Here is a 27,748-nt window from a genome sequence, read left to right on the forward strand (position 1 = left end):
TGTAACAGGTGTATATGAAACCTGTACCAGTTGAGCAACCAAGTATTGAAACTTTGAACTCAATACACAGACACAAACATACCCTGTAAGTTCCTTTAGGCTCAAGATTCTAATAGACTACATGTAATCATCCGTATCACAAACGATATGACTTTGTTACGTCGATGTGTACATCCACTAGGACATAATACAGTAGTACTAATAGTAAACATCTATTCATCTTCTCATCCTTTTCAATATCACATCTTGTCACTGGCATTTTCGGTGTTTCAATATCTGATCAAGTCAGGTTACATGTACACACCTCCCTTTGTTTTAGCACTAATTAGCCCGAGATTATTTCAGCCTGTTATTGTACCTTGTACTCCTATTCAAACATGCTGTATGCTAAAATCATCCCATTAACAACTTGTTATTAGAGAGCTTCAAAGTAAGCTAAGTTTGCAAAACCTAGTACAGTAGAATATATTATGAACTGTATAAAGATCCAAGAAATATTACAAAAATACGATTGTGGTACATGAAACAATTAACATCAAGGCATTAAGTTTACCACAGACTGACTTTGCATAAGGAACCCTATTTTCACTAGTCATGTGTGAACACATGCAACATTTTGTTCTTCAAAACATAGCATTGGTATATATCCAAACAGAATAATGATACCACAGTGTTGACAAAGAGCAGCAACAACATTGGTGATGATGACACTCCTTGCCTAACACTACTAGTATTCTGTATGGATATTTGATATGGTATCATAAAATCTACATGTCAAAATATGTATCCAGCAGTTTACAAATAGTACAAGTTGCACAGCATGCAGATACTACTACTTGTCATGGGGAATCAACACAAAGACTATGGGCACAACTGGTTCTTGGCAAAATCATCTTGAAAATTGATTCATTTTTTCTCTAACTTGATGACACTACCGCATAAGTGATTTGTTTGTTCAATCAAACCATGCCAGAGCAATTTATCATTGAGCCTTTGAACTAGGCCATACTACTGGAACCAATCTAAATCCAGTTCTAGCATGCATGACTGCAATTCATGATATAGTTCACATTATATCAGGCTGCATATCCAGTTTTCATACGAAAGAGCTCTTACCGACCATGCTTAGGTACAGCTAACAGGTTTAAGATACACATATATCAGGACGTGTATCCAGTTTACATACGAAAGAGCTCTTACCGACCATGTTTAATATAAACATATATCAGACACAGTTCTTACAAACCATGTTTAGGTACAACTAAACTGGTTTAACAAAAATTCAAATTTGGCAGTGTCTCCAAGAACCAATTATGTGGGTGTTATTTAAAGTCTATTCAATGTTGAGATTACACCGTTTTAAAGCCACAAGAAGTCACAAAAAAACAAATTTCCCAGACTTCACTTTGACCATAATTTAAGGTTAAAAAGTACCAATGGAACAACTAGTTTCACCACATAAACACATGTGAAGAAATCTAGCAAATACCAACTTGTAAACTTGAAGGCACAGGGTGTAGGGAGATTCTGACCACAAATTTCACAGGTGCAATAGGGGCCCAATTTCACAAAACCTTATCATCGATCTTACGATTGATTTACCACACATAATTCCCTATTAAAATCAATAGATCAATCGATTGTATGTCTTTGTGAGATGAGCCCCTGATCCTATATGCAGCACAACAGGCAAGTTATTTCAATTTTCTTAACATTTTTAACAAGCAAATTTAAATTTTATAAACTTCTATAAATCTGAATTAACAGATTCTTTGAAGTGTTTTACTTCTTGAGAATTGGACACATAGAAATGATCAAAATCTGAGTGTTCCCTCTGCCTCATTTGTAATCCATAAAGCAGTAAACTGTGGGATAACTTCAGTGGTCATCCAAAAGGTTATGAAACAAACAGAAATTGGGCCTCGCTGCATATATAGGACTAAAAATAAACCTAGCAAGATTTGGAATCAGAATCTTAGTATGCACCATATTATTAATTGTGTACACTTCCTCTTACACCTACAACTATTTGCTCTCTAAAACAACTAATATTACCATATATGGAAGCTTTTATAACATCATTATTCACGGTAACATAAAGCATATGCCTGTGTGTATTGTCACCAATCACCATTTATGTCTTATTTGGGGGGGGTATTTGCTTTCAAAGAAAAACAAGAAAATTTCAAGTTAATCTGTTTTCACTGCAAAAGTCAATTAATTGACTGCAAAAGTCATTTTTTCAAAGTCATCCACAATTTAAAAAAACAAAAAAGTCACAATCAAGTTGTTCTGCATAAGTTTTTGAGAAAATTTCAGTATTAATTAGTGATTTATGGACTTATCATTATGTTAGTAACACACAGTGGCAACACACATAGACATACCCTTCACATTCAATCATCATCTCTCAGCTAGTTGTCATAATCAAGTATTTAGAAAACAGCCAAAACACACTACAAAGTTAAACAGATTAATTGCATCATTTCTAAGCCAGCTAATTACAAGAAATATAAAAACTCTAATATTTTTAATTAATATTTTCTCTTTCTACAAGTGGTATTCATACATAAGCTTGCACCTAAAAATTAATTTCATATCGACGCTAAAAACAGCAAAATCATAAAACTCCAACGAAATCTACAAAATATACAAGCAAATAATAATAATAATTGACAATCCTCTACATAAAACTGCAAATACATATCAGCAAAATTAAAATTCAAAATCTTAAATAAGAAGTGAAGACACAAGAAATGTTTAAAACGTTCAACAATGATTCAATCAATCAATCATTCATTCATTCATTCATTCATTATACAATCATGTTTTTGCTTTCAGCAGAAAAGATATTTATACAACCTGGAAATCAAATTTAATTAGAATGATGTCAATGTTCCTAGGGTCATGATTTGACCTTTGATTGTGCTTGCATTTCATCTTCAATTGCACGTGATCTACAGTGCAAGATGATTTAACACTTAGCTGCATCATGGAAAAATACAGTATGCAAACATAAAAACATGCTAGAACCATACAGGAAAGGAGGTTGCAGCACTTTAAAACCCTGCTGTTTATTCAAACAAACATGTTTTGAGTTCATTGTTTTGAAACCTAAGTTACATAAGTTTGGGCTACACAGCAAGTGATATACACTTAATATGCTACAGTTACCAAAGCATTTGTAACAAAAAGATTTAACAAAGTTCAACTCAAGACCAGGAAATAGTGCTTGGGAAGTATTTTGGTTATGATATCAGTGCCCCATAATGGTTTCAAACTTTTTAATCCAGCACAAGGCACAAAGGTAAATGTATCTACGATGCCTTTCCAGTGTTTGGGAAGTTGACACTATTGATATGCAATGAAGGTTGTTCAGGTCCTAAGACAACGGGCATTCCATTCACACTTCAAAACACTTAATAATATAGGTTGATGAAGCAATGCAAATGACCAATCAATATGGACAAGCCCCACCTGTATAGATTCTAGCATGAACTTACGAATGCAATCCTTTAACAAATTAAATAACATATAAATTAACTGCAAGTTGGAAAAAAAAGTTGGTGATTTGTATCAGTCGATGTGTATCGAAGTCACAGTCCAATTCATGTTTCCTTGGCCAGTGAGCTGAGCCATTAAGTTGTCAAAGTTTCTGAGAAAACAATAAAAGCTTATCAACTTGCAAAGCTTCATTAGCAATGTGTTGACAATAAACATTTATATAATGTTCTGCAAAGAGGTACTTATATTAACTTCTTCATACCAAACACAGTACCACCATCATGAACAAGCAGTTTTAGGCATACGTCAAGATAACACACCTGTTTTTACAACTCTGTACCGTGTCAATATTATTCTAAACCAATGGATACACAAAGCAGTACCCCACTAATTTTGCATAATTATCTTTGGTATTACTGGCTCAAGTATTGATCCAAATATTTGGTTCTACAGACACCAATGCTCCCTCATTACCAATGGCAAGGAAACGCAAACACTTGTTTGTTCAGTCAACATATTTGTCAATAATTTAGTTTCTATTAATAGTGTACATCTCAAAAGTAGGCATTCTCAACTTGATTACCATGCTTCAACATGATTACCATGCCTCAACTTGTGCATCTGGCCTGGGCACTAAACATGTCACACACATTTGTGAAACCACACCCCTGTCTGGTCATTTCTGCAAACGGGGGACCAGTTTCACAAAGACTTAAAACACATCTGAAATGCTCAACCCTAATGCAGTCATTTCTACAATCCTTCATTAAGTCCATTTTACACAGAATGTTTCCAATTTATTGATGGCGATTCAAGAAAGGACCCATTGTACTAATATAAGACTGAACAAAAGACTGTGACTGATACAAAACCTTTTGCTGCAAGTATTTCTTACACTGTCCCAGTGTCCCTCCAATTGATTTCAGGAATTTGCAAAACAAAAGTGGAAGATATGTGAGTTATTAACAGAAAAGAATATTATATAAGAACTTAATTAGTAATTGGTAAAGTGTATGTCATGTATGTGACAGAGAATAATACCCTTTGTTTCTACCTCAAATTTGGTTGTGACTCAGTTGCGTATTTCGCTGATCGCAGTATCAAATAGCATATGCTAATCTAATCCTGAAGAATCGTATACATATGTACAAAGGCGTGCTTACATACAAGCACTGATGTCACAACCAAACTCCAGTTAATAACATAGTATGTGTACAAATGAATTGTGACCTAGTACACCGAGTTCAGATTAAGTTATAGGGCAGCATGTAGACCCATTCACCCCATTTCTTCGCAACACTTTTGTTCAACCAAGTTCCAGAAATTTGATACCATTAATAATATTCTTCATTATCCTTCCCAATTCACAATATTACTGTCTATTGCTAACAAGGAATGGCTAATACTGGCATTAAAATATGCATGCAACAAGCACTTTTTAAGTATATACTTTTATCATTCATCATTACCAACATATCTCATTATCGTTGAATGCTTACAGCATTATAATATAATAATAATTACAAGGAAAGAAAGATATACAAAATATCATGTTATTAATAATAATTCACTACACTTCACAATATTTAATAACTCTGTTCACCGCACTCATGCACTAACTGCTTCATTCAAACAAAAACTACCAACACACTACTAAAAGTGGTCCCTATAATATCATCTAAATGCTCAGCCCTATATATATATATATATAAATATCCAAATGCCCAGCCCTACTACTTAGGGATTCACTCACAGAACAAATGTTTTTTTCTTTAAAATTCAGATACATCACTGTACAAAAAATTACATTTGATAATATCCGGCACCATTAAAAGTGTACATAACTTTGGCGTGTGCAAATATGTCACAAATTTTACCCAAATATTCTATATTCATTCTAAATTTTTCAAATTGTACGATCATAATGATACAACTACTGTATTTATAATAATAATAATATACCTGTCTTGAATATGACAACTAATCTAAGTAAACTGGGCCAAAACAGCAATAATAATTAATAATAATAATGATAGTGCCCAAGACTAGGGTTATATCGGGTCAAATACTAAATACTAAGGAGAATTCAATTAAAATACATAAATTTCAAGAAATATATTTAAAAAATAATGCAATTTTTCCAACTAAAAACTAAAGAAGGATATAAAATTGAATTTTGAAAATGTCTATCTGTTCACATTAACATGAGCATGATTTGTCTAAATGTCTGCATGGTTTTACAGTTTGTTAAGTTTAACAATGAGCTACAGAACATGGATGTCTAAGAACTGTGCATGCACAATTTTCACTCGTAGCTAGTAATAAGGATGTTGTGGACTACCGAATCCAACATGGACTTAAAAATCACACATGGTCGGATTCATATTTGGTTTATAAACTATGCACTGTGTCAATGTTTCACCATTGAGTAACCACGGTAACAACACTTACCAGCAGATTTACGTTAACAAGAATTATTTTAGTACCTATGCTCTAGATATTCAAATTTTTATCTGAGCAAAATTCCTACAAACTAACCTGAAAACTGATTGATATATACTACATAAAGGACTAACATAATAAATGCTTTGAATTGTGGGTAATATATCCAATCAAACAACCAAACCTCACAGCACACAGTAACTTACAAACACAAAATCTTTTAAGAATTGACACATACGTCATATTATATGGACATCGATGGCAGGTTATTTCAAATACTGTACTGCATTATTCTCCACAAAAAAGGTTGGATTTAAAAAAAACACCATTCTATAACTACTATCAGCAAGAAAATAGACCCAATCTGTGCAGTTTTTAATATACAACAAGTTATGAATTTCAATTGGAAAGCTAGCACCTATTATACAAAATACAATGAGCATTAATTATCTTGAAAATTTGCAGAGTGAAAAGACATCAATCAAATCCAGGATGGGTATATCCAAAATCACAAAGTCAGCCATAACCCATTCAGCAGCCCCCCGCCCGACACCTGACATTTTAACACCATTGTGCTTCACCATTTTAAAATATCCCAATTTCAACGACTACTAACAATTTCAAGGTTCCCTCTTCTACTCAAAAATAAACATGCATAGCTGTTATACCGAGGTAAGTTCAAATATATAGTACAGCCCTTTATATCCCCCAGTTTAAAAATTGCAGAAATATGAATTACAGCAAATAAAATTAAGATATTTTAAAACAAGAAAAAAATTGGCATTCTTGACCAAAACAATGATGTAAATAAATGGTAGGACTTTTTTTTTGTTGAATTGCAGCTTGCAATGAAATGATTTCACAAATACTCTGCTATATTTTTCCACTCTTCAGTGTCCATATACAGTTAACCGATTTAACAATCAAAATTTGACAGTAACGTCAGAAAGTCAAACGATCTGAATCAAAAATCTACAGAATTGCCCACACTTCTGGACTAGCACTGTGTGTATTTTTGGATATCCTCCTCCCAATAAGGAAACATATAGTTGCAAAATACATGGAATGCATATATATATTATAATCACCATAAAAAAGCCTTGTGACAAAAAGCATGCATGCTAGACATCATTACAAACCAATCATGACTACTTGGTGCATTTGTAAGAACTCCCTTGTCATTTGATGGCTTCAAAAAGATGCTTGTTATCATTATTTCTACAGCATAAAGTTCAATTCAGAGGTGATATGTTACACTTCCACAATGCATTTTTCTCTGTACTGATTGATTTGCTATTCAGTGCAACATAGGTTGATAGTGATAAACTTAACAGAGCTAATCCAAATCTTACAATTGAGATATTTCTTGTTACTATTGACCCATGTTGCACTGAACAGCAAATCAGGGAAGAAATGCATTGTGGGACTATATCTCTCTTGAGTTTCCATAAATGATATGGAAAACCCAATATAACAAATGCATCAATTTTGTCATCAATGGACAAAGAAGTCTTTTATAGCACTTGCTTGTTTCTTCATTAGAAATTTCATTCGACAGACATTATTAATCTTCAAAATATGCATAAATATGATGAAATATTCATGTAGTAATAATTTTTGCATTGTAAATATTCAACATCAAACAGCGCCATTCACAGCCAAACACTGGTTAAATAATTGAAATTTCATCCGATTAACTATAAATGACATTCTGAGCGTTTGGATCAATCACCCTTTTGATTTTCAAAATATACAAAGACTTTATCTGTACATACAATTTTTGGTGGATTTTTTGAACTTCTCTAAGTCAGTCAATTCTCTGACCACATATCAACACTTTTAATACAGTGTAAACCTTATCTCATCATTAACAGAATTATTATCCCCATCTATAACCGGTCAAAATCAAATTCCACGCTGTTGGTTGGTAATATCTTCGGTTATAGCATGTCATACTATAATTAGTGTCCAAAAACACCAACAATGCTAAGTACTCAATCAAAAATTTACATCAAATTGAACTTTGAATCTGGCAGATGAGAATAATAATTCCAGAAAGCCCACCATGGCATGCTCATATCTCAGGCATAGTCCAAAATACTGTCACTTTTCAGAATGCAAATTTTTATTATCATTTTCTAGCAAAAATAGTCCAATCTCTATTATTTTACAAATGGTTATACTTACAATGTGGTGAATTTCAAATTGGCAAAAAACACTTCATTTTATTTCTGAATAAAAAGATAATTTGTCATTAACTACTGTAAATATATATGCATATCTCATCCTACAATAATATAATACAAGACTGTGGATGTTGGTACTTAAATGAGACCAATCATCGCTAAATTCATTCAAAGTTTTATGTATACCTACATATACAAGTAATTTGATCCACACTAAAAGGCTAAATATCAAAGATTACCATGCTTGTAACATGTGCGTCACATGTACATCACATGCACAGCACATGTGACAAGCATATCAAATATTATATATAAAATACAACCCCAGAGGTATACAAGACACCAAACTGTGATCAATCTATTGCAAAATACATCATATTTCAATTGGCACAATAACTACTCTAATTAAATACAAGTGAGAATTTTGACATTATCAAACCACTACAGCACTCCTTCATCTAGTTTACCCTTCAACCACCTATATGCTTTCCATTATATCATCTACTATACAAAGCCAAAACACATTGCTAAAATTGTTACTTATATAGTATAGTCATGCTGATGTTTGAACCTGGCCTGTTCTCAATTCCGACTCATGTTTTGCCAAGTGACAAAAACGCCTTTCAACTAACATCTCCTCAAATCTAGACTCAAATAGTTAAAAAACACAACAAAAACATGTGTCTTGATTGTACATACAGCATACAGTTTGCAATATTGACTGTAGCACACACTGTACATCATAAGTACATCATGTGTACATGCTCATGTACATCACATGATCACAACATGTACATCACATGTATGATTCACACATGATAGATAGTGAATATTGTGGGTGTACATCAAACGTACATTTGTACATAGCTTGTACATCACATACATCACACATATGATCTGCGCATGTTAAACAGTGTGGTACACATTTCAGGTGTACATGCATCATGTGTACATAGCATGTACATCACATGGTCATAACATGTACATCACACATGATCTGTTCATGTTAGACAGTGTAGTTCACATTTCAGATGTACATTATACATGCATCATGTGTACATAGCATGTACATCACATGGTCATAACATGTACATCACACATGATCTGTTCATGTTAGACAGTGTAGTTCACATTTCAGATGTACATCATACATGCATCATGTGTACATAGCATGTACATCACATGGTCATAACATGTACATCACATATGATCTGTTCATGTTAGACAGTGTAGTACACATTTCAGATGTACATCATACATGCATCATGTGTACATAGCATGTACATCACATGGTCATAACATGTACATCACATATGATCTGTTCATGTTAGACAGTGTGGTACACATTTCAGATGTACATTATACATGCATCATGTGAACTTAGCATGTACATCACATGGTCATAACATGTACATCACACATATGATCTGCTCATGTTAGACAGTGTGGTACACATTTCAGATGTACATCACACATACATCATGTGAACATAGCATGTACATCACATGGTTACAACATGTACATCACACATATGATCTGCGCATGTTTATAGAGAGTGCAGATAATTAATGTAATAGTAATAACTTCATATTAAATAAGGTTTTCATAGAAGACATCAGTACATATCAAGGCAACCAATAAAACAAAAAAAGTGGTCACTTTTTCTGATCAATTTAAAATATCCATATAACAAACACCAATAAATATTTGAGCATATTGAGAACCATCAAACACTGATTTTATTATATATTACTGATAAAATGATATAAAAGATGTGCTCACAAAAGAGCTATCATCCGATGCAAAAAGGCCAAAAAGTCAAAAGGTGTGAAACTCAAGCTAATTTTTTTTAAACAAGTGTAATATTTACGGTGGTTTCTCTTCATTTCTAAATTAAAAAGATAAAATAATCAATCAAATTATCTGCTGATGCTATTCAAGCATTTATTTCTAGCATGTAAAATGTTTTGTTTAAAAATCGTAACATTTTTGTCAATAATCAAAATATCAAAAAGAGAGAGAGAAAATGTAGTAAAGTAGTACAAACAAGGGACAAAAAAACTAATAAAAAGATAAAATCTACAGTGAAAATGTTACCAATTCCACTTATTCTTTCAATCTTAATTGGCCCTTGACATATATTACACCGAAAAAAAAACCTAAACAGGAACATCACTTTTTGGCCCTTTAACACGAACACCCGTCAAGAACAATCCATTGTATATATTGGTAGGGTGTGTTATTATAGTGTGTTCAAACTAAGTTATTACGTATGTGCTATAGATTTTAACAGCTGCTTTGCTATATAAGCCATATAATGTTGACAGAAAAACGCAATGGTACACAAGTCAACTTTCACTACATATTTTTCTCTCTACGGACTTGGGCAAGTTTGTAAATATCTACATTTGCCTGTATACTTAAAACACTTGCACTCCTGTTTAAAATAAACAAACACAAGGACAAAAAGACATGCAATAATTATCAGTAATTCACACTGTTTTACCACACACAGAATAAAAACAACAACCCAATACGACCATCAATATAATGCCAAACACGTAATTCAAAAACAAGTAAACAAAATTTAACCACTTTTGCGAGGCAAATTCTCTCAATGTTTGATTATAGTAGAATGCAATGTTGCCCGCATGGATGTTAAAAATGAAAAAAAAAAAACACTGAAAAAATGCCATACGCATAAAAAAGGCTATTGCCCCAGGCGCTATATTTCTATGATAAAATGTTAATTATGCTGTAAGTTTTATATTATAGAAACACCACTGAAGCAGTTGTTTCAATAATATAATATGTTAAGTATAATTTGAAGTAGTTAACATTCGTCCAACACCGCACACAACAGTATACACATCGCCTACATGTCCTGTAAGATAAGGCCTGATCGTACCTGTCAGCGCCCTCTATAAATTCAAATGGGAGAATTTGTCACGCAATTCCGCCAGTCATTCCCCTGCCAATCCCTGATAAAGATAGGGATACGGTCTGGTTTTGGTGGGGCTAAGAGGATATGTGCTATAGATGTTCCCCGATGGGGATTGCAAGTAGACAGGCCTAGTACACTGTGGGTGATGAAACTGATGTGGCCCAGGTTGACTTGGGTGGTATCCCCCATGGTGTGCTGGGAGAGTAGGCGAGTGTAGTACAGTTGGGGGCACAATATGTCCTGGAATGTTACTTTTATAGTGAACATGGGGTGCTTGATGGGACAAAGATGGGTGACCTGCACCCATAGGCGAGTGCATACCGGGGTTGACCCATAAGAATAGATATACTGTGTACCACCGGGCAAAGTCGCATGGGTAGTCTTTGGTTTGTGAGTTGGGCTTGTATGCGTGGCATAACAGTGCGGTGGTAACGGTATGGTTGGGGACGTATACACAGCAACTTGTGCATTACGGATTCTATCCAACTCCTGCGTAGCTTGTGCATTGGTTACGGCGTATCTAGGATGTAACGAGGTTTGATTGTTGTTTGATGCCTGATCCGACACTCGACTCGTTCTGGGTTGCTGTCTATGAGACGCTGTGGAGGAGCTCTGTGGAGGTTGGGTGTTGAGGTTTAAGGTACTTGGACGTGATTTATGGTGCATAGGACTACTTTGTAATAACGGTAATGCTGCAGACGGTGCAGTTTTATCAGCTTTCCGTGAATGCGACCCTTCTGCAAATGATGTGTCCACCTGCAGCGGGGGCAAATTGATGAATGCTATCGCCGAATCGGAGCAATGATGCGCCGGTTTCTCTTTCTTCAAACTCGCAACTAAATCCTTCTCGATAGTTTGTTTCGACGACTTGCTAATGTCTTTTCTTGCTCTGCTACGTGGCACCTCCTCTTGGCCGGCTCAACAAAATTAGCATTTTGTGTGTTGGTATATCCTGCGATGATAACATTGTGTGACCTTTGACCTGCTACCTTTGTCGTCGATGATCGTCCTGCTGGTGTAGCTGTTAATGTGTTAACCGGACTTCCTTCAGGAGTGTCTTGAATGGTGAGGCAACTGACAACATTCTGTCGTTGCTGAGACTTGGTCAAAGTCTGATCTTTGGGCACATCCAAGGAAGAGGAGTAAGACGATGACGAGGAACCAAAATTCTGCCTGTGTTCTGCTGGACTGGCACTCAGCACACTGTTTGTACTGCTCAAAGAACATGAGTGTGTGAGGGCGTTGTCATTACACGCTGAGCACTGCTTGTCCTCACAGCTATGGGAAGAACATTCAAGAAATATGAAATTAGTCAAAAAAAGTCAGTATCAATTAGTTCATATGAATCGCAAGAAGAGAGGTTAACGGTACAGTTAAAATGCTAAAAATGGACTGTACCAACAACTGTTGTTGGAACTGTTTAAATATTTGAAGGTCTCATGTATTTTTTTGTTTTTAGTTTTGACTTACTATTCTCTTGTCATTCATTCACTTGCTTTGTCATTCATTCACTCACTTCAAAAGACACTAACTGGCTCATTCATTCACATATTCAGTCACTTTGTTATGAGGTTGCACAGTTGTCTAGTTGTTGCATTTATTTCTGTGGTAGGCTGCCCTATTGTATTTAGAGTAGGCCAGGGGTAGCACGAGCACAAAAAATAAACGGGTCCAATTTAATTTTTCTGGACCCTTTGGTACCAGCAACACCAACATTTAAGGGGTCTAATGAGAATTTAAGGAGTCGACCTGTCCGAAATTCTAAACTTTGGAACTTGTCAAATATTCCAGTGAAATTATTAGTGTCGTTGGTCTATAATGATTTGGAGGATTTACTGATTTTTTGATTTTTTTACTTTTGATCGACGATTCTTATACTGATTTACGCCTCCGTGCATCATAAAACTAAGGAGTCCATACAGTTTTTATCAGACCCTTTGGTCACTTTCTACTTGTGATTTAAGGAGTCCAAAATGACCAAAATCAAAAAGTAAGGAGTCCCTGGACGTGCAAACTCCTTAAATGCGACCCCTGGAGTAGGCATGATATCTTAGTACATGTATAATATATTTTAGCATGGCACAATGTGTGCTTGTTGATTTGCAGCAATAAAGCAACGCAAAATGCTGTGGTCTTGTGTGTTATATAGTGTGTATGGCTAGTCATATTAGGGTTAAGCAAAGAATAACTTGAGAGTCATTCAGTTCCTACCTTTTAGGTGCAACCTCCGTCTCTGGTTCACTGTCACTACTTATTGTGATAACACTAGGACATGGACTGGGTGAGTCCGCAATCACAATGGGTTCTCGCTTTGTATTGTACACATCTGTATCCGCATCTGGCATAGCTATATCAGCTTCGCCCGTATATTCTTGCTTGGTAACCTGAGAAAGCAATGCAAAGTAGTATAGAGTTATTGAGAGAGAGTTTATTCTGAGCTTTTTTACCAGACATAGTCTGGAGGTTAAAGAGCTGTAGTATGCTCTTCTAGTCTCCTCAAAAAGAGCTTTATAAGAGCTATTTGGGCCATGAGCTTTATAAGAGCTATTTGGGTCATGGTCATTAAAGTGCAAAGAGTCAAAAGGAAATCACATTCATACATGCATCTTAAGCTAAGCGGAGCTGTAGAGGAGTATTGCTCTAGCTCATCTCAAAAGCAAGTGCCTGCGACTTACATATATTTACTTTACCCTCATTTCTCCTACTTCTTTCACTTTACTCCTTTGGTGGTTGTATCTTATATCGTCATGAAAACTGCATATTCATGAATAGCATAAACTAAAAGCTGTGACCACGTCCACACCTCTTTGCCTTATTTACGATGTTACCAAATTTGTTACTGTACAAAGTTGTTGTTTTTTTTGCTTCAACCTACAAGCGCTGAATCCCCCAGGCATTCCATGAGTTATATACGGATGGTTTACCATAACAACCTATTATTTGGCACTACGCTGATATTATGACGATATGTAAAGCTGCCTTTTATCAAATATTTAATTGACCATGATATATAAAAAAATAAATGATCAATCAACCTGTCGTTATCCCTTACCTGAGGAACCCTATATTTGGTGTTGTCTGTGTTCTTGTAGACGGATCCATGTGATATGGTGGTGGGTTGGGTGATGGTCGATGGAGGAGAGCTACCTCGTACACGCTTGCTCTTCTGAGGCGAAAGACTGCTACTAAAAGCTGTCTGAGTCCTAGAAAAGATAAAAATTGTTCACCACATCTGAAAAACGATGCACTCTCTTATTTCTAATTCATAACATACAGAAATCACATTAAGCAGAAGAGAGATGAAACTTTTTTTTTTTGGCTTAAAACAAATTTTTTGTGGATTGTCAACTCTGGTGATTGCAAAGCACAAGTAAGTAGTTATTAATGTCTCATACCTTTTGCATGTAACTTTAAGTGACCAAAATATCTTGGAATATGTGATTTATCAGAATTGTCATATACACACAGGCGGCAGGCGCTAGTTCATATTACATGCAGATTTACATGGTGTTCCTTAGAAGGAGCATATGTAAGTGATTATACACATGATTGCGACTTACTTGTGGCCTGCTTGCTTCCTTGCCAGTCTGTTATGTGTATTGTGTGCAGATGACAGTGGCAAGTTTGAACTCCACGTTTTACCCTGCTGCAATGAATGTTGCGGTGTTACTGGCATTATGGGCGTATAGTGACTAGATCCAAACTGGGGGCGCTCTATTACATGATCGTAAAATGACGAGGATTCGCCCACGTCCATGTGAAACATGGCCGGGCTCGGTTCCGTGGTGACAAAACCAGAGTCGTCGGATGCCCGCCATGACACGGGAGCTGCTGGCACATACTGCCGTCTCCAAGTTTCTGTAAGAGGTTGGGTCTCCGGAATGACTGGCTGCTGTGCCATGGCTGCTGCCCCTTGTTGCCATGGTGATAAAAACATCTGTCCATTGGTTGGCCATGACTGAACTGGCGCATTCTACAGCAAGTAAACAACCAAGGGAGAAAAGGAATGAGGAAACAATAACAAAAAAGCATCAACAAACCTATTCAAAAGTTTGATCCTTCCATGAAAGTGGATTTTCTTGCTTGTAGTAAGCCTTTTCAGTGATATCACACAATAAAAGAGTAACACCCACACAGAGACTTTCTTTCAACTCCAGGGAGTGCATGTTAAATTACATTACTCCTACATCACACCTCACCCACTCATTAAGGCAATCTAGGATATACTAGCTGTGCTGGTCCAAAGGGAAGTGGACTAGCTCACCCACAATCCTACTACATGGGTTGTTTAATGTATATACTTACCCTCAAAAACACTGGCTGGTTTTGGGCCGGTCCAGTAGGAGGCGGTGGCCATGCTGGCTGTGTAACACTATTAGCAACTGACATTGGTATTGCGATTGGTTGTAGCGAGTGTGTGCTGGCGCCACCATGATGTTGACTAACAGCACCTACTACAGACGTACTGTGTCGACTACTCAGGGAAGAATTCTGTCCAAAGCAAAAGAACACAGACTATGTCACTTCAGGTCAAATGGGAGATGACCACAAAACAAAGAGTATTATTATTTGATGTATTTGTATTCTTTCCCTTCCAACTTCTGCTGCAGAATTCAACAGACAAGTTTTCAAAATATTTATTGGGCTATCTCTCGCTTTTCATTTCCCGCTCCTGTCTTCCCTTCCACCTATTCTACCATTTGGAATATAAATGTATTGCAAGGTGTATGTATATTGAATCAAACAAACACATAAACAAATAACGTTTGAGCTGTTTCTTTACCTGTGAAAACACCTGAGGTTGAATTTGTAGTGACTGAGGCTGGACTCCTTGGTGTACCATAGCTACACTATTATCAACACGCAATGGGTACATCTGTATGGACTAAAATCAAAACAATCAATCAATCAATCACATAAATCTATAACAAATTTTAATCCAACATATGATGCATTTTTCTTGTATGATTTCTCCATCATCAGAAAACTATGGAATTTCTTGAAACCATATTTTGTAGATGTATTGTAAGTAAAATAAGTTGTTAAAATACTAGGTTTTAAGACATGGCCATCTCAATGGTTAAGAGTGAATTTATTTTTACACACGAGTCAAACAGATATGAGCAGAGTTTTGCTAATGATGCAGAAACATTATTTGGCAATGAAATGATAATATTCCAATCACGACCAGATTCAAAAGTCTACCAGAACCTCAAGTTTGTATCTACACACTCACCCCCACACACACCATCACCACATTGCTTAAAGTCAGACTAACATACAACATCAGCATATCACTTAAGTTTTGTGGCAGAGACCTAATCTGGGCACTTTTTGGCTCTACTAAGATAAGTCAAGTTCAAAGACAATAACTTTTTAGTTGAGATTCACCCAAGTTGGCAGGTAAAGCATGGACAGATGCACAACATGTGTAAGGTTACTTGACCTTCAACCAGATAAAATGATTAAATCCCATGTCATACTTGGACTGTGCTTGTATGTTGTAGTCAGGGCCCCCTTGGAGATCAGTACTAGTTACTGAAGGGGCTACCCTGGTTAAAGAAAGATTAAATAAATAAATAAATAAATAGTCTTGTGTTACAGCTCCTGCAACTGTATCACATCATTAATTGCATCCCATACTGTTAACAAAATAACTTCACAGAAAAACTTGGATGCTTCCCCAATTTATGTCATAAAAGAAAGCTTCAAGAATATTATAGACATTAGAATTTTTTATTTCAAGGCTTTCAAGATGTATGTACATGTACATGTATAACATCATTGCAACATCACTGCGGAAAAGAGTCGCATATGATGATGAGGCAACATGTGGTATACAAGAACCTACTGGGACTACTCTTGGGCCACAATACTCCATCTCATGCTTTGCACTCCCACATCATGTTCTCTCATGACTCCTCACAAACACTTGATGTACCAAGCAGAAACAAGTTTTGCATTGTGTTAACCTGAACTAGTTGGTAAAATATAATAAACCTTCGCTGAAAGGTATGTGCCTTTTAGGTATAGAACACTGCTGCTTTTTAACGATGACAAGTATAGCTTTGTGATACATTTTGTGCTTCAATACATTAAATTATAAAAACCCTTATTTGACAAAGTATATAATAGTGTATATTGAATGGTGGTAGACTAGGGATGTTAGTACTTACCTGTTGAAATGGATCTGATCTTGGGTACTGTGCAGTGGCTTGTGGCCTTTGCTGTGAGCCTTGAGACACTCTCTGTGCAATCTGAGGGGGAGGGATTGGGATGTACGGCCCAGATTGCAAATGGTACTGTAGAAAGGGAAATTCTGGAGCTTGTGATCTTGCTAGAGACTGGGAAGCACTCTGTGAAGTAATAAATAAATGAAGCATATATATTACATAGAGGGCTTGATTTTGAGGGGTTGTGCATTATAACATTAATTCTGTGCATGTAACATTAGTTCTGTGCATGTAAAATTTTGCCTATGCATGCAAAATTTTGTGATATTCAGCCCATATTCAAGGAAAAATTCCAGTGGTGCATGGAACATTAACTTTCTAAATCGACCCCGGATTACATACATTGTAATATCCTATTTTATTATTTTTGTAATCTGTATGGCGTATACACAATGTCAGAGGAATGTTCACAAATGTGTGTAATCGCTGTTAATTAAGGAGGGTAGGGCATTGTTGCTCACTATCCAAGTATCCATTAAATATGATGTTCCTGATCAATTATGTCTGCAGTTTCTATGGTTTCCTATGTTTATATGGGCCATTCCAGTTGAAATCCATACACCCTCTATGGACATGAACTTAATCTCCCACATAGGGAATGTAGATTCCTAATGGAATCATCCATTCAAGTAATCCCTTGAAATTCACATTCCCTGTGTGGAGATTAAGGTCATGTCTACTACAGGGGTGTATGGATTTAATCTGGAATAGCTGAATGTCAACATGCATTACTATTATGACTTTGTATAATATTGTTTCTGAAACAACACCTGTTGTAGGGACAGATAAGGAAAATAAGACATACATAACAACTAATAACATTTTTGTTTCCGAGAATCAGTGATAATTTGTTGCTGGCCAACTCTCAACATATTTTATATATATTATCAGGTCAGGATATCTAAAGCTATATCTGGGCACATTTGAATTGCATTTGGCTCCAATTAGAGAAAAATGATTATAATTTTGTTGTACAAGCTTAGACACATCTAGTACACTGTCATTCTTGTCTGCTACAAGTTAACAATAAACACTCTATGTACTTAAACTAAACTACTATAAAACTATCACATTTTCGGAAATGCAAAAATGCCGCAAATACGAGTTCTTTTAAAATCACAAAAATTTTGCGCTGCGAAAATACTGGGCTTTACAGTAGTAAACACGATCTAAGCGGCTCTATTTCAAATTCTACAGAAAAAGAAACCATCATCAACAATGAAGTCAGTCTGCGCCAGAGCAAACATGACCTCAATTTATCAGTCTCTGAAGGTGGGATCGGACTTGGCTTTTGCAAATTTAAAGCTCTTAAAAGTCTCCAGAGCTTTCACACCACCCACTATTGCTCCACTTTATACACACTCTGGGCCTTGTTGTTGACTGTAGTCAAAAAGCATTTAAAGTTCTTGCAATTTTGGATACAAGTGATATGCATGGATAGTGCTCTATCCAATGGCATATCAGCTTGCATTCAAATGGCACAAACAAACGTTTGTACAGCATTGATATATTGCCTTCTGAAACATGCAATGACGAATGCAGACATTTCAAATTTGATGACGTGTGCAAGTCCGGCATATTTTAATGGAAATGTTTCATATAGGATGTCATGGGACATGCTTTCCATTTTACATTGAATTTCATTTTAGTCTAATTATACAAAACAGAAAACAAGAACAAAAAAATAGCCTAGATGCTTTATTTATGTGACATTTTCTACATAAATTTTCAAAAATATTTTTCTAATTCACTTTTCTATAGGTAATATCAAATTAAAGAAAAATGTTTAATTATCGTCAAGATTGCCTCTTTTAAATATGATATTGTATGATGACAGAAAGGCAGAACCCTTTTAGGAAAGGGATATGGTATACCATACCATTTAAAAAAAAAATTAAGTGTATACAAAGTAGAAAATGTACCTGGTTTTGAAGCGCTGCATTCAGGTGATTGTTGAATGTAATATTTAGGTTGCTAGCTGCTGATGGTGGCATGACACCTGCAAACGATGCAGGCATCGCTGCTCCATTGTTCTCATAGATCTGGGCCGGTCTCTTACACACCTCCATGCTTCGTACAGAAGCTTTGATGCTGTAAATGAAGAAGAAATTACCAATAAGTCAGAATATGATGGTTACACATCATTAAGTTCGAACTAGTATTTAAAAGTTGACCTTTTGTCCGATGACAGAGACTCCTACCCAAATATTTGCTGATTTAGTGTGTCCATGAAAGAGTATTGACATCAAAGGATGTAATCAAGACAAAATGAAGCATGGGAGATATAAGGATCCCTTCATGCAAAGATGGATAGACAAACACCATGGTAATTCATTGTATGTGTCAAAACCCATCCGAAGCTTCTGAACAAAAGTTCTGATAGCTTTGGCCACTAACACCACTTTGCTAAATCTTTGTCAAGTTGTATCCACAGTACAGATGTTCAGCAATACTCCATACAAAATATCAGACATGCTAAATGCTATCAAAACCATGACATACCTACAAAAAATCCCTGAAAATAAATATGAACCATTTCCAACATAATAAACCCAAGCAAAATATCCTAAAATCAGGAAAACTTCCTGAAAACTGGCATCTCTGACAAAAATATTATGGACTTACTTTCTGCAGTGTGCATATTCGCCTAGATGACTTAGCGTAACAAAATGGTGGTTGAGAGCCTCCACGGGTACTATGCGCTTATCTGGATCGATGGTCAGCATACGCTTCAACAAGTCGACAAACTCACGTCTGTAAAGAATGAAAAAAAAATGTTTGAAAATGAAGGCATTATAATTAGCAGTCAAAACTAGTTCAAATTCAGTATACATGATAAACAACAACAAAAATACAGCAGTTAATTCAATTTCTTATAATGTAGGAATTAATGGGTTTCTTGCTCTCTACAATGTACATGTAGCTTGCTCTTTTTAAGCTCCAAAACTTTTCAAACTTCACCTAGACAACTGAACCTGCTCAAATTGCATATCATTCTATAACGGTATTGATACACAACGGGACAAAACCTCCATCTGCATTCCTTTCATTCAACTAAATTACAAGCCTTGGAAACTCGCAAGACACCAGATTTTGGAGAGTTGGATCTGAAGCCCAGCTACATGTACTGGACATGGTGAACACATGTTGTCCAGCTTTTATGGCATTGTTTGCCTGTACCCCTCCCACTACAAAAAAAAAGTAAATTAATTTAACCAAAAATATGTTGGGTGGGGAAATTAGAACAACAAAAGAAGCAAATGAAATGTCTGAAACAGGTGTGAATGATTTTAAAATATTTTAAAAAATTTATGTAAAGCGCCTTGTTCAAATCAAAAAACAAAACTTTGTCCCCTCTCAGGTTAGCATTAGTTGTTACCTTAACATAAACCCTTTAGAAGTTGGTACAGGAAATCTACACTAACTGTGCACCTAACAGGATAGCAATAATGTTGTTAAGGGTTTACAGACACATATCAACGTTGTATAAGAATGCTTAATATAGACGCAAGGAAACAAGTAGTTTAAAACTAACGCAGGTTATTTTATGTGGTTTTAAATCAAATTTCTGAGAGTTCCTATTTCTTTTACGTTGACACAAGTCTGTGGTTTTAGTAATCTGACCATCACAATTACAAAGACATTTTTATCACTCATTTTGCCTGTAATTACCAAATTGGGAAGTTACATTTAATATTGTTCATAAAAACAGAGGAAATGCTCACAAATTCTTAGCATACTGTTTTTGCTGATAGTGTGCAACAGTAATTGAGTATTATACACACAGCAAATAACAACTAATTCTATTTAAATCGCATGGAGACGCCACTATTACAGCCGCATTAACTCTAAAATATATGAAGAACTATACAAATCTAGCTTGAATATTTCCTAAACAAATATTTTACTGCTACTTGAATCCATGTAAAACTAGTACTCTTGCCAGATGATTTTATAGCTTTACATTATAGTTGACTACAACATATTATGGGCTGCATCCCGGAATAATAATAAATGCTTTGATTTAATATGGTGTGACTTCACTGGTGTGACTTCACTGACTTGTGTACCTGTTTGAAACACAAACCAAGACAACATTGTAAGATCACTATCTCACTTCAAAAGGCGATAAATAAATGGAAATTAAGTCACTTGTAGTCCAGTTAAAATATGCCCTATATAATGTATACAAAACATACACAACCTGCTAAGTTTGGACATTTATTTAAGGCTACACATTTCATCACATCTTTGGTTCCGTACCACCACAAACGCCTATAACAGAACTATCACATGCATATCATTTTATGATTGCTTTGTTTCTAACTAAACTACTTTGCTCTGAAATAGAAAGCGCTGACATTTAAAGCATTAACTTTTCAAGAACTAGAATTATAATAGTTCATGTCTCTGCAATGAGCTTTGTAGTATCAAATACTTGAATTGGGAAGAAGCACAATTTGGCGTAAATGTTTTAAATATGTTCTGTTAACAGAATTAACCAAACATAGATTGCTTATTTTGGACATTTCTACTCGCTTCCTCCTCGTATTATTTAATCGAACGATAAAAAAGAAGAGGGGAGAGTGGTTGATGACTCATCCATCCCCTAATATTGTATTCATGTTATGTATAGTTCAACCAGTTCCTTCCCCCAGTGACTCTGGCTTGACACAAGGTTATTTATATTTTTTATGGTGATCGCAAGCTAGCCAGCCAGCCATGTTGTTCCTAGCCAAATCAATGGTGCTGTTAGTGTTTGTAGGATTTGAGTCGGAAATCTCATTACTCATTCAAACATTGGCTTTTCAGTTCCACTAGTTTGATTCTGCTCACACTTCTTAAAACAAAGTTAATATCCTGGGGTTTCAAGAGGGCACATTATAAACTGCTGACTAGCTACACAAGCAAATCATAAACTAATTATTGGATTTACTTCATGCAAAAAGCTTTCAAGAACTTTGTTTACTAAGGATAAAGCAGTTAAACGTGCACATTTACATATGTACCACAATTTTCAGCTGTTATGTGGCTGTAAAAATATGATCACTGCATTACTTTTATAGCACAAATATCATCAAATAACTTTCCCTGACTTTTTACCAAAGGTCAGACTAGTATGAGAATACACTCGGAAACATGTGTTCATGCTTTAACTTGTTTTTCAGCAAAGTTGAATTTTTTTCATCACCTTTTCGCACCGAATTGCATTCTCATTTTTTTTCCATTCAAAATGTTCGAAAACAGTATTTTACTAAGCTTTCATGATATGAATATTTAACTCTAGCCATTCAATTGTTTACATCAGTTAAGGTTCAATGCAGAAATAATTCAGTCAAGTCAATTAATTTCTACAAGAATCGCATCATCTTTGTTGTGCAAGAAGCTTTTTCAAAAGAAGATAGCGCTCACGACAAGAAAAACACATTAATTGTAGCTCGTGTAGACGACTTGAATATCACAGCTATAATATGGTGCCATGAATGCTATGTAGTCTCGCTAGCTACTTCTAGATACCGCATGACACAAATACATCAGTCATGGGATTACTCAGATATAGGTCAACCAAATGCCATTACCGATAATACTATAGACATGCATCTTACATGATAATAGTATGGTATGGAATTGTGTGTGTATTTGTTTTCACCTACGAACATGGACTCATGTGGTGAAAAGCTACACAGATCAAATCATGGACGTCCACGGTCATGACCGCCACAGAGGATGCTATACAGCATAACTTGGAATATGGGGTTGGGTCCTCTATCATAGGTGTAATACCTTGGTTAATCGATTAACTTACATAATTTAACGCAATAAGTCCATGTTTGGATTATGATGTATTATATGTCTGTGTGTGTGTGTGGTTCCATGGTTTCCCTGTTAACAACCACATACACATACGGGTCCACGGTTGTCAGTGAAAACAAGTAGGGGTGCAGGTGTGTCGCACATATTTGGGGTGTGTACGTGTTCATGACTGTAAATGTGTGGTGGTTGTGTGGTTTGTGAATGTGTGGATACAAGTATGTTTAACACTTTATACATGTCACTAGGATCCACAACATGCTCATCTATCAGCGGCACAGTTCTTAACCCCAATACATCTCTACATTCATTGAATGACCTTTGAAAATTTGGATACAAAAACTCATACTCTATAACGTGAGGTCAAATTTTGCACTAGTTGATTATGTAATTGAAGTTATTGGACTATGCCATTGGGATAAGGCTATTGCAGTCCACAGTGTGTTGTAACTACATACACCCTATACTGATTTCATATCCTAGAAGCACCAAGCAAGGTCATCAGATGGTATCTATAGCATTATGTATATCCTGATTCTATTCATCAACTGAGAAAAGTACCTTAAAATATATTATACCTTTTAATATATTTTGAGGACTTTTTTAATAATCACATGGCCTTTTCAAGGATTTGTGTTGCAAGTTTGGCGTCCTCGCAAAGGCAGTACAGTATTGTCTGTAAAAAATGCTACTCTCTAATAGAAAAATGCTGCAAAATTATGGTATAATTTCACTAAGTTCATCACATTCTTGCTAAACATACAAATGCACAGATATAATTTACCGCGATAATATTCTGTTCCGTGGGCACTGCCATATTGGATTTGAACCAGGAAACAAACCAGAAGCGGATTATACTTTTCTGATTTTCACCCTCAATTTTAAGCTTTTTTCCCCTTTAACTTTCTAAAATGCCCCCTTTCGAAAATTGCATGCCCCAAACATCTATTACAGAAAATACACAATTTGTTTTTATTGTAGAAGAATATAAGTGTATTTTCTTTTGTAAAATGTACGATAGTGGCACATGTGTGAGTGACAGGTGCATGTATGAATCAGCGTGTTTATACTGAGCGTACAGCTTTTTGACCCGCTATTTTCCGGGCACAAAATACCGATCATAATCCAGCCACCGTTACCCAGCTTGTTTCTACTGAGACCAGAAAGCCGTGTCTCGCACCATGCACGGCATTTTTTTCCTGTAAACCGGAAGTACGGAAAACAGATTTGACGGTTAATTATATCCTAAATTTAAATGTCTGCGGATGGCAGCTCATGGCATATGACCTACAATCACAATTTAGTATTTTCGTAAAATCCAAATTGCATTAATTTACCAGTGGATCTAGTAATTGGCTATTATGATAATTAATTTACAGCTCATATATAACCAACTCATTAATTATAAAGATATAACCAACTCATTAACTATAAAGAAGTAGGCCTAGTCATATCCATTTTACTTCATCAAGTTCATGCGAGTCACACATGTGTCCAGTGTATATAATATCGGAAAGAAGGAACCTACTACATCATAGGCCTAAGCTAGACTATACAAGTAGAATATAAATCGCGTTATTTTGCAACACGCATGACCTCGACCCGCAACCGATGACACGGCTCGCTTCTACTGCGCAGATTACACGCTTTGATTTCGGCATGATCCACCTCAAGAGGTGGATCACGAAAAGGCGAGCACATGACCCGGCATGACACGGCAACCGATTACCCCAAGTCGTTTCTACTGGGCTCGTTACCCGGCACGGCACGGCACGGCATGGCCCGGAATTTTACCCTCAGTAGAAACACGCAGTATGTGTTAAGTGTTTGTGCTTATGAGCTCTTATGCACATTATAGTCCCATACCAGTTCTGTGAGTGTACTTGAGCCAAGAAGGGCCAAAATTGAGGTTTTTCTCTGGGCACTTCAGTTTTCCACCAGCATCTAAAATCAGATCTCTTCCCATATCCCTGTCCTATTCGGTTGGCATCCCTTTAATAATTTAGAGCACTATTGGGCTTTACCTGGGTTTGGCCAAATTTTACAAATAAATAAATAAATAAATATATTATACTACACTGTGGTTACTACCCGACTACTGACACTGCATGTATATTGGTAATCTACTGGCACTTCTGCTCTAGTTAAACCTAGTATGATCCATGAAAAGATAATATTCTCTTGGCTTCCTTCCAAGAAATACCTTACAAACTCTTGCAATACTTCATCGTCAATTTCCACCCTGCTTGCAATGTTAGGATTGATACTCCAAATTCAAGCTATTCAAGGACTCGTACCTATCACACTTTTAAGCTTATCACACTTTTTCTGCGAACTATTGCGAAGGACAATTATAAAATTCAACCTGATATACCACAAAGGTCTACATCTACACGTATATGAGGTAAATTTATGATCAGTTAATCAAGAGGTAAAATATATACCAAATAATTAACTTGATCCTCTGTGATCACACTCCAATAATAGTAAACGTAGCGCATAGTCGGCTCAAGTGTGTACCTCATCAATGATATATTAGAGCAAGGTAATGATTTTGTAATAAAAATTTGAGAATTGTTGCACAAAATTGTGAAATTGCTATACTATGTATTAACAATATATGCACCGCAGTGTTGCGATGTAACTTTACAATTCTTGAAATCAAACCCGGACAACTGACTTTTCATGACATTTCAGCCCTTACCTCAATCTTGGCACAATAGCGGGTATGAACTTTATCTAAATGCTCAGTATATGATATGAGAATAAGTTTTGGTTTCAAACTCTTTCAAAACACTTCCTGTTTTTGGACTATGGGGAAAATGCTGTGTGCATGGAGTCAACAAACAAACAACACGTATCATTATTACTTTTTCACGAGATCCACTCATAACACTGGTGAATGTAAAACGGGAAAAATAACAGGGTTTGAACCAGAGCCCACTTGAGGTGCATTTTGTGTGTACCAGGAGCTACATGTATTGCTGAAACACACTGCTACATATGTAATGTATTCTGGCATGCAAATATATGAGATATTGAGACTTTCTGTCAGGAGAGAGTTCAAGCTTAAAAATAGCTCCTGGTCATGCTATACAAGAGGCTAACCCGGACCTATTCCATGGTAATCGATAGGCACATGCATAGAGCCTAGAGCTCTATGTGTTATAGCTACAATAATTGAAAGCTGAACAGAAACTATATAGTAATCAAATTCAATTTAACAAGTCTGAGGGCATGTGTCCATATGCAAATCCACACTTGACAGGGTTTTAAATCAAAAGATAAAATGCACATGTATACATGTGTTCTTGCTGTTCTGGGTAAAATTTTGCTCAAGATATGTTCAGAACTTCCTAACATTTCTGGCAATCTTGAAAAGTTGTCGTAAAATCCTCCATGTTGATTGTCTTTACAATCTTTGAAGTGACATAGAAGATGCAGCACATTACACCATTTCTTTTCCCCAAATGGCTTTGTACATGAGTCTTGTAAACTGTCTAGATAGGTAGGGACTGGAAATAAACTCGGTGCCCACACAGACAAATGTCACGAAAGGATTCACAAGCTATACTAATGTATTAGGCAATATAATGCTCGGAGCTATTAACTTGGTTTCCAAAAGCTTGGCAAGCATGGTAGCACATTGACATTTATTATAGCTGCCAAACACCAGACATGACATTACATGCTTTTAATGTTTGATCAAAGTTATGTAAAATTTGGACATTAAATTTGATATTTTGGAGTATGTCACATTCTGAGCAAATGACATAGTAATAACTCAAAATAATTTTTTTAGCCTATCAGAAAACATCACCTAAGTTTGTGACTTTGTGACCCCTTCATGACATGTCATTTGAAAATGCTTCCTGCTGCTATTTTGATTTTGAATTTACACCTGTACATGGTTTAAAAATATCAAAACATCAAAGACATCTTTATGGGAATGACTAATTGAAAGTTTCCATGTCTTGATCCATGATCTTGACATGGAACCCAAGAACTGTATAAGTGCAAATTTTTATGTATATTTATTTTCACTTTTATTGTGTTTCAAGTTACTACAGCGAAAATAACAACGCGTGAATATATTCTTTTTGTGTATGGGTCAATATAAGGAATCACAAATTCAAAAACAAGGGAAACAGTTCATATTTGGCGAACCGTGAAAAATTAATGGTGCAAAACATTCCACTTTTACATACTATCAATGAGAGTTCATGTACATTGTATACTCTGTTACAAGGCTCAGTAGGTATGAGGGGCAAGTCCTGTTGGCTAGTTTGGGAAAAAATATCCGCTACATTTGTGCATTAAACATTTATACTGAAGTTGTTAGTCTCACCTATCGGCCTTTTCAGCTAGTAATTCGCTGCCTTCGAGGTCTGTCGGGAAGTTAACCCCGGCGATATCATCCAAGCAGTTAAAGATATATTTCCTTGCTTCCTTGGACTTGATTTTTGTCTCTGACTCATGTTCCTCTGGTGTCTGTAATAAAAAAATAAAGAGTGCAAGTAAAATAGCTGCTTCCTAATCAAGCTAAACATCTATAATGTGCATATGATGAAATACCAAAAAGCAGCCATTGTATTTGATCCAAATCTCTGACTCATATCTCTGGTGTC

The 27,748-nt window shown here is 35.8% G+C and overlaps 1 protein-coding gene across 1 annotated transcript in view; it reads right to left on the reverse strand.

Moving 5' to 3' along the window:
• Positions 1-230: 230 nt before the first annotated feature.
• LOC140155704 (uncharacterized) overlaps positions 231-27,748 on the reverse strand; it is a 48,731-nt gene continuing 21,213 nt past the window's right edge. The window contains 12 exon segments of the mRNA XM_072178637.1: positions 231-11,403; positions 11,406-11,943; positions 11,946-12,354; positions 13,288-13,460; positions 14,129-14,279; positions 14,637-15,049; positions 15,382-15,567; positions 15,860-15,961; positions 17,253-17,432; positions 19,232-19,400; positions 19,935-20,063; positions 27,469-27,611. Coding sequence (XP_072034738.1) covers positions 11,096-11,403; positions 11,406-11,943; positions 11,946-12,354; positions 13,288-13,460; positions 14,129-14,279; positions 14,637-15,049; positions 15,382-15,567; positions 15,860-15,961; positions 17,253-17,432; positions 19,232-19,400; positions 19,935-20,063; positions 27,469-27,611 — 2,901 coding nt within the window. The 3' untranslated portion in view covers positions 231-11,095.

This window comes from Amphiura filiformis, chromosome 6 (assembly GCF_039555335.1).
Source record: "Amphiura filiformis chromosome 6, Afil_fr2py, whole genome shotgun sequence".
Lineage (NCBI taxonomy): Eukaryota > Metazoa > Echinodermata > Ophiuroidea > Amphilepidida > Amphiuridae > Amphiura > Amphiura filiformis.